This window comes from Vitis riparia, chromosome 16 (genome assembly GCF_004353265.1).
Source record: "Vitis riparia cultivar Riparia Gloire de Montpellier isolate 1030 chromosome 16, EGFV_Vit.rip_1.0, whole genome shotgun sequence".
Classification (NCBI taxonomy): Eukaryota; Viridiplantae; Streptophyta; class Magnoliopsida; order Vitales; family Vitaceae; genus Vitis; species Vitis riparia.
In genome coordinates, this window is record NC_048446.1 from 11,827,851 (window position 1) to 11,837,464 (window position 9,614).

General features: G+C 30.4%; 1 protein-coding gene and 1 pseudogene across 1 annotated transcript; one reads left to right on the forward strand and one right to left on the reverse strand.

Annotated features, from left to right (window-relative positions):
- Window positions 1–1,619: 1,619 nt before the first annotated feature.
- On the forward strand, window positions 1,620–2,057 carry LOC117933253 (uncharacterized mitochondrial protein AtMg00810-like). Its single transcript, XM_034854638.1, has one exon. It carries the CDS (start codon window positions 1,620–1,622, stop codon window positions 2,055–2,057), a length of 438 nt encoding a protein of 145 aa, XP_034710529.1.
- Window positions 2,058–3,310: 1,253 nt separating this feature from the next.
- On the reverse strand, window positions 3,311–5,014 carry LOC117934182 (annotated as a pseudogene).
- Window positions 5,015–9,614: the final 4,600 nt, after the last annotated feature.

Consider the following 9,614-nt stretch of genomic DNA (forward strand, 5'->3'; position numbering starts at 1 on the left):
AACTCAGTCCATTAACCAACTTTCCCTTAAGGTTTTCGGTTGTAAAGCCTTTGTTCATGTTCTTGACCAAAATCAAACCAAACTAGATCCTACAGCATTAGCCTATGTCTTCCTTGGTTATTCAGCCACACAAAAGGGGTATCGTCATTGCTCTCCTAAAAAACAAAAATACTGTCACTTTTGATGTTACATTTTTTTTAGAACCAACCTTTTTCTCCAAAAATTCACTTCAGGGGCAGAATATAGATAAAGAGAATTTTTGGGAATTATTATTGCTAAGCCTACTACCAGAACAACCATCAAACCTGTTGCCTAACCCGACTATATCACCAAAACAACTATTAAACTAGCCTTCTCACCCACCTGAACAGCCAGATCACCTCCTTAACCAACTAGTGTTTGAAACTAACAAACCAAAAACAACCGAACCCAACCGGACTTGGGGTGTCAACAACAAAAACAGATTCAAGGCAGGAGAGATTCACTACAATAACCAAAACTTCATGTCTATTCAAGGAGGAGTAACTCAAGAATAGTAGAAACCAAAATGGACCAATAGTGCTGTCAAGAATCAGAACAAACTGTCCTTCCTAAGGTAAGTGACCTTAATTTGCCTATAGCCATGAGAAAAGGTGTTTGACCATGTACTCAACACCCTCTCACCTCAATTTCAAGCTTTTATTTCCAAACTTTTAGGAGAAGAAGTTCTGGAACATATTTATGAGGCTCTACAAGATCCTCGATGGAGAGAAGCTTTGATGGAGGAAATGAAAGCTTTGGAAAAAAACCGAACTTAGGATTTAGTGGACAAGCCCAGAGGAAATATATTTGTTGGATGCAAATGGTGTTTGCTATTAAATAAAAGTCAGATGGGTTCATTGAAAAGTACAAGGCAAGGTTGGTACCTAAGGGATTTGCACAAACTTATGGTATTGACTATCAAGAAACATTTACCCCAATTGCCAAACTTAATATCATAACAGTTCTTTTATCCCTTGCTGCAAATCTGGACTGGTGACTTCAATAACTATACATCAAAAATGTTTTTATGAATGGAGACCTAGAAGAAGTGTACATGGAATTGTCTCCTAGATTCAATCAAGGAAGGAAGGTAAGAAAAGTCTACAAGATTAGAAAATCTCTCTATGGGCTGAAACAGTCTTTTTATGCATGGTTCAAGAGATTTAACAATGCCATCATGAGGCATGGATATACATAGGATCAATCTAATCATACCTTATTTTATCATCACAATGATTGTAAACTCACTATTCTCATGGTCTATGTGGATGACATTATAGTGATTGGGAAATGATTTAATGGAGAATGAACAATTAAAAGGGAAGCTGGCTGCTGATTCTGAAACCAAAGATCTAAGACCTCTACATTACTTTCTAGGGATGGAAATGGCAAGGAAAAAGAGTGAAATATCAGTTTCCTAAAAAAAATATATTCTAGATCTCTTGAAGGAAACCGAGATGCTAGGATGTAAACCTTTGGATGCTACAATGGATTCGGTAAAGGAGATTGAAGAACAAAAAGAAAGCACACCTGTCAACACCGAAAGATATCAATGTCTAGTAGGGATGCTAATTTATCTTTCCCACACTAGACCAGACATGGCTTTTGCAATAAGAATTGTGAGTCAACACATGCATGCTCTTTACAAAGAATATATGGAAGCCATGTATAGAATTCTAAAGTATCTTAAAGGATCTATAGGGAAAGGATTATTCTTTAGAAAAAATGAAACAAGAAGCATTGAAGGGTTCACGGATGCTAACTGGGCAAGTACCATAGATGATCAAAGATCAACTTCAGGCTATTGCACCTTTGTGTGGGGTAACTTAGCTACTTGGAGGAATAAGAAGCAAACAATAGTAACTAGAAGTAGTGCAGAGGCGGAATTTCATGCTATTGCTCATGATATGTGTGAACTACCATGGCTTAAACAACTTCTGCAAGAAATTAATGTGAAGGAGGAGATGTCAATGAAGATGTCTTGTGACAATAAGGTGACCATCAACATATCACACAACCCAATTCATCGTGATTGAACTAAACACGTGAAAGTTGACAAACATTATATAAAGGAAAAGGTTGAAGATAGTAGAATTTGCATGGTTTATATACCAACAAAATAAACAACTAGCAAATGTACCCACCAAATTACTATCAAGAAGATCATTCAAGCAACTAGTAGACAAGCTGGGCATGTTCAATTTGTACCGCCCAACTTGAGGGAGAGTGTTGGAAGATAATTCAAATAAAATAAAATCATTCTAATTATGGGCATATTTTGTTTTAAACTAGTAGTTGAATAATCAACTATTAATTGAACGTTATTTGACTTTTTTCATTTTGAATAAATGTTGCTGATTAATAGCAATAAAATCTTAGGAGATATGATATTATTATTCCTAGAATTAAGGTTTGTTTCACGTTCTGCTTCATATAAATTAGAGCTTGTACCTCTAATTTATTTTTAATAAGAATTTGGTGAATGTTGCTTTTTTCTCCTGATCGATGACAAAACCATCAAAAGACACTAATACTTCATTATTAGCATAGAGGTAATTTTTTCCTCAGCCCTTGGTAGTTACGACAATAATCCAGAACCATGATGATTGACTTTGGAGCCACAAATCACATGAAGGGCTGTGAAAAATTATTCTCGTCATACAATCTAGTTTAGGAAGTTTCAAGGTTAAAATAGCATATGGATCTCTTTCACTAGTGACAAGAACTAGAAATATTAGAATTAACCCTAATATTGAACTACATTATGTTTTGCATATTCTAAATTTGTCTTGCAATCTTCCCTCTATTAGTAAGTTGATTAGAGATTTAATGTGCGGTGCTCATTTCTTTGAGTCTTCTTATGTGTTTCAGGACCTTACTTTGGAGAAAAAGATAGGCAATGCCAAAGAATATGAGGGGTTGTATTATTTTGAGAAGATGAATTGAATAAACAAACTTAAATTGCAAGTTGTAACAAGAAATAATATTGTGACATTGTAGACTAGGCCCCCAAGTTTTTCATGTTTGCGAACTTTGTTTCCATCACTATTTCATAATGGAGATTTTTTTTCAATGTGGAATTTGTCACTTAGCCAAGCATGTGTGTTCCATTTATCCTCCTCTAAAATACAAAGCATCATCACCTTTTTCATTATTCCATAGTGATATTTGAGGTCCTTCACAAGTTAAACATTTAATGAAAAACAATGGTTTATCACATTTATTGATGATCACACTCAAGTTTGTTAGGTATATCTTTTGAAAGAAAACTCAGAAGCAAAGCAAGTGCTTAAAAATTTTTATGCCATGATTAACACCTAATACAATACTAACATTACAATATGTTAATAAACCACAACAAGAAGATTGTTTTCAAAGAATATGTTAATTAAGAAAACTCAGAAGCAAAGCAGGCAATATGTCCTGGTCTAGAAGCTTATCAATCTCATCAACTTTGCTCTGCTTCTTCTCAAGTGTTTTTAGAGCAACCTCTTTCTTTGTGTCATACATTCTTGTCCCAGAAGCCTCTTCAAGGATAGATAAAATCTTAGGAGGTTTCATGTTTAAGACCTTGGTGATGCACCCTTGCATCATGAGAAAATGTGGGTTGTTAACATTGAGTTGTACAGAGTGGAAAACGTTTTGAACTCGACTAGGTTGGGCAAGGTGTCCATTTATCAGGTATTTGTTCCTTCCACCAACCATAATCTACCAAGTAAGCGAACAATTCTAGACTAAGTTGGAATAAAAGCAATGCATTGAAGGTCCAAAAGGACATTAGCATAGCACTAGTTGGAACAAACCGATTATTGGGTGTATTACATATGTTGTCACATAAAAGTGACAATTAACTTTTGGAAAAATATGTGAAATGACTTAATGCTGATTAATTTTGGTACAAATTTTCCATGGAAAGTAAAATGATGATCCAAACAGTAATAGAATAGAATTCTTGTCATTTAGCAAATCCCAAAATTATAATTTTATCTTCTTTTTTTTTTTTCCATTTTTTAATGTTTTTTACCATCTAGAATAGAGCCATCAACAGAAGAACCAAAATAGTTTTAAAAAGTCATAAGAATTTGGTCAGTTTTTAACACCCTTAGATAACAATGTTTATACCAGAGTGAAGAGAAAAAAACTAGACTAAGTTCTTATGTTATTAAAATTTAAAAAAAAAAAAAAGAAAAGAAAAAAAGGAAAAAAGATAAGACTTTGTCCTTCATTTAGTTGCTGAGAAAGGTAGGAAAACAAAACATTGGATAAAATTTTGAATCTTCATGTTCCATTACTAAGGACCATAGGATCTGCAAACCTCACCCAACTCAATGTACTACTACTGTTCAGCTTAATTAGGATCCTTTTCAGTTGCCGATACAAAAAACCACATAAACAGAGAAGTCAAATTTCTATTCTAGTTATTTGTCTCTTGTCTCAGCAAGCAAACAGGAAGTTCTTGAAATTACCAAAAACTAAAAAGAAAAATGACATAATTTCATTTTAATGCAGTTGTCAAAAACTCGCATGGATAATACATTCACAATAGTCAGAAAACCTAAAATTTACAAAATGGCTAAAAAAAATACACTAAAAAACTAAAAATCAGTGCAAACCCCACACACCTGCCGTGTTACCGTAATATCTGGACAATCCTGGTAGCCGAGCGGACTCCGACTCCTATCAGAATTATCGAACACCACCGACACGGTGGCCTTAGTAATCCCAGCTTAGCCTTGCTTATGGACCAGCTCCTGGAGATTGGAAGCGGACCTGCTGCAAATTGGTAATGCCCAACACAAAGCAAACGGATTCAAGAATGTTGGACTTGCGGAACCATTAAGGCCCGTGATGGCATTGAAGTAGGGATCGAAGCCAGGGACGACCGTGCGAGTGGCGTAGGATTTGAAGCCCTCCAAGCAGATCTCCTTTATGTACATTATTGGGATGAAATTGAAACCCTAAGGGGGAGAGCTGAAGAGGGAGGTTTCGGAGATGGAAAACCTATAGTTCGAGAGAGGGAGTGGGGATTTTGGAGGGGTTTTGAAATGAATGTCTCTTTATTTCAAAGGCGGGAAATGACTGGATTTTTATTTTTAATTAAAATATTATATAAACAAAGTATAACTGTTAACACGTCAGCGGGGATAGGTCAGTTGGGAGAGCGTCTTACATTATTTATCCTTTTACTTCTCTATTTTCTACGAGGCCCATCCATCACCAATTTGTTTTTTTTTTTCATTTTTTCAAAATTTTGAACTCTTTTGAAATGATAGAAATGTTTTTTTTTATCCTAAATAAGATTAATGTACCATCTAATAATAAAAAAACATCAAGAAAAGAAAAAGAAAAACATGAAAGAAATCTTAGTACTGATTTAAAAACTATTGTTGAAAATAGTTTTTGGTTTTCTAAAATAGAAAAAAGTTTTATAACATTAAAAACATGTTTGACAATTTTGCTAACTAAATATGTTTAAATAAATTTGATTTTTTTTCAATTTTTATTTATAAAGTATTATAAAAGAAGTAAATTATAGATAATACTTTTAAAACTTTTATATTATATATAAATGAACATATTACTTTCATAAAGATCAATAGAGAATTTTATTTTATTTTTTCATATTTGAGTTTTTAAACAAAATTTTGTTCTAAAAAAATTAAGTAAGAATTTTTAAAAATAAAATTGTTCTAAATTTTTTTTCTACAACTATTTTCAAAAAAATTGTTAAACTACAAGCTCTTTGATCGTGTCTTATGATGTTTGTTTTAAAAAACTATTAATTTTTACATTAACAAGTTATAATAGTCACATTGAATGTTTATATAATGAAATGTTTATTTATTGTCATTTGAGTGACATAATTCCACAAATTGAAACATTCAATATACAAATAGTTATTGTTCTCCTTTTCCAATTTATTGGGTATCCATTTTTTTCTTTTTACTTCCCCTTCTATTTTTGATAATTCAAAGAAAACTTAGATGTGATTTTTCTTTTATAAAATAAAAAATGATTTATGCTATAGGGCCATAAAACAATCAAGTCAAGATATATATATACATGGCAATTGTAATTTTAAATTAACTTACTACCATTTATTACAAATTTCGAGTGCTACTACTTGTAGAATAATCTAAAAGCTTATTTGGTTATGTGATTTAAAAATAGTTTTTTATTTTTTTTAAAAAAATATTTTTAAAAATTTCTAATACTATTTAACCTATGTTTATTGCAAACAATTTTTAAAAACAAAGTAAAATACAAAATAATTTTTAAAAAACAAGTAGGAGCACGTTGTTTTCATCGATTTTTTAAACTAAAAGGAAAACATGAGCCCGTTTGGTCATATTTTTCAAACTTATTTTTAAAAATTATTTTTAAGTTATAAAACAAAAAATAATTTTAAAAAATAAGTTCAAGAAAATATGATCAAATTTTTAGCAAATTTCACTCAATATAAATATGAGCTTTTCTCAAAATAATTAATTACAATTCCAAACCCAAGGTGGGCTCAAAGCGTAAGCCAAGTTGGGCTTAGGATTAAACTTGAGCTAAAAATTAAATTTCTAATGGGGTATATGACTTGTTGGGCCTTGTTATAGCCAACTGAGCCCAAGCCAAGGCAAGCTTTGCTTGGTCCAGTGCAACCATTAACATTACTTGAGGTTGAAGATGGGACGTTATATTAGTCCATTCCACATTAGAACTCATAAGCCGAAGTCCAAGGATGGTTCAAAATATTGGGGCTTGAGATTGGGTGTTGCAGCATCTTGGCCATGGGCATCTATCCCCACCTGGAAATTATTGCTCCCCATATTTGTGTTATAAAAGTCAATAATGGTTTTGGAAATTCTATCCTTATTCCTCAATTTTTTTACTAGCAAATAAAATAAAAATTATATTTACATTCAAGTAAAGATTTACTAATGTCAGTAAGTATACATGTCAATTTGATAGGTTGGTGGGTCATTGAATCAAGTTAAGTCAAATCAGATTTAGCTAGCCAACAAGTTATAATTATATTTTACATCAATTTAATAAGGAATATCCTTTCAAAATAAAATCACATTAAATCAGCTTACCACCTCTTGTAGTTGATATACATTTAACAACGAATTGATTGTCAAATTTATAAAAGTCATATTTTAATGGGCTAATATTTGGAATTATAATAATTTCATTAAACATGACAACTTTTAATTTAAGAGAAAAAGGCCTCCATTAGAGATTAAAGAGGAGCTTTTAGTTTCAAAAAAGAAAATCCAAAATAGCATTTGTCTCTCCTTAGTCTTATGGAAAATTTTATTTCATAGGAGGAAAAGAACTTACTATGTTTCAAAATTTGGAAAAAATAAAAAATAAAAAGTTACGGTTTATAAGTTAGTAGAGTATTTTGAAATTTTAACTTTCCTAACATAGTATTTTAGCTAAGTAGTTCCCAATACTTTTTATTTTCAAATCTTTTCTTATCACTCAATCACAAAGTCCACAAACTTCATTTCCTACAAATGAAATGAAAATCAAAATTAGCAAAAAAAAAAAAAAAACTAGCATATTGGTTTCATAAAATAATATGTGGATACAATCTTGCTTTATTTTTGACAAAATAATAACTTGAATATTTGATTTGGTGTTTTGATGTAGATCCAAGAAGTGAAGCATATGCCCTTAAAATGGAGTGATTAAGGGCTAGAAGTAGTCATGCTTGATTCTTCCTCAAAGTTGTTAAACAACCTTTGAAGTTGTGATGATTTTGGCCTCACAAGTCAAAAATTAGCACTTACAAGATTATGTTTGACTTTGTCATATTGCTCAATACAAGTTTAACATGTGTCATATCCTTCATCAAACTCATTGAAGAACATTTCAAGTTGTCCTAGATTTTGGAGTTTTTTTAGGTATCTTTTTGTATGTCCCTGAAGAGACCAATATTTATGGGTGGAGTTTGGATACCTTATTTGGCATCCTAAGATTTGATTTTATAGACTCTAAAATTTTAATTCATTGATTGCATTACTTTGTCTTTTCTTAGATGACATTTTACTAATGCCAACAAGAGAATACATCCTCTTTCTTGTAATTTGATTTGATTTTCTTTTGCAAGGCAATTTTCATTTTTATGTATAGTTTCACAAAATGATACAAAAGTGCTTCTATAGTCTAGTGATGGTTATTGATTTTATGGTTTAACAAAATTATGGATAGGCAAGTGGTATTTCACCTTAAAGTGTCAATCTCTTAATTATTGTATGAATAATTTTGCTTTAGGATAGTCTTTCATAAATTTAAAGAGCTTTTGATATAGTATTGAAGAAAAATTGCATTTACATGGAACACAATCATATAAGGTGAATTAAAGGGGTTTAAAAGTAAAATATGGAATTCTTTTATTTATTAACTTATTAAATTTTTATCTTGTACTAAGAAAGAGAATAAATTGGAGAATGTTTAAGAAAAAACGGAGTTCAAATTTTACTTTTTATTTTCAATTTTCTGTCACCTTATAAAATTTTCTTTTAATTTCTATTTTAATTTTTTAGCCAATTCAAATTGAGATACCTAGATAAATATAGTATCATCATAATCATATATGTATATTTAGGTTGTTTGTTACTAGGACTTTTACTTTATTCATATACTTTACACTTAAGATCTAGCATTTCTTTACAATGGTCTTATATATTAGGTAAAAAAATTTATTTTATATAAATCTTTTTCAAAAAGTATTTGCAAAATGTCTTGCATGAAAAAAAACTCCAAGAACTCAATACTCTTGTTAAAAGAATTTATAAATACACAATCTTGTAACTTAAATTAATTAGATAAAGTTACCACTTTATATTGGTTATAATAAGACTTAGCATTTCATGATAAGGCAGAATTTAAAAAAATTGTTGGTGGCTAGGCAAAAGAAATTAAAAACTTTATGAATAATAAGCTTTGTAAAAGTTGAACAAAAATCAAGTCTTTCTTTCTTAGAAAAGTAAAGTTGAATTGTCCACTAGCTTGACTTCAAAAGCTAAGATGCAATGGTGCTTTATGCCCTTAAGATCATGAGATGTTTTAATTTATTATTTATGAATTAAAGAATTAGGAAGACTTATAAAAAGGTAAAGACTAATATAGTTATATGATTGTTTAAAAAAAAAAAAAAAGATATCATTCTCTCTTTCTCTTATTCTTTGCTTGGGGGACACGTCCCTAGTTGATTGACTTGGACTCTAAATCATTTAAAATCTAATGATTTTGCAAAAAAAAAAAGTGACCTTAAAAGCAAATACTACTATGGTTCTAAAATTTTATTTCCAAAATATATCTTCTTGTGAGGATACAAAATTGACTCTTTAGAATTAATGTAGTTTCATATAACGTGTATCTATGTCCAAGATTCTTTTATTTTTTTATTTTTATTTTATTTTCTAAATACTACATTGGTTTTTTATATTAAAAAGAAAAAAAAACTTTTAATGTCTATCTCTTATTTTATAAATAATTTTACTTTACAACATAATACTATAAATTTTAAAAACCTCTAATTTAATATTGAATATAAATTGCATTTGCATGTATACACAATCATATAATATAAA

Bases quoted from the DNA above. Each gene is read 5' to 3' on its own strand.
- LOC117933253 (XM_034854638.1), top strand. From the start codon at position 1,620: ATGGCTTTTGCAATAAGAATTGTGAGTCAACACATGCATGCTCTTTAC.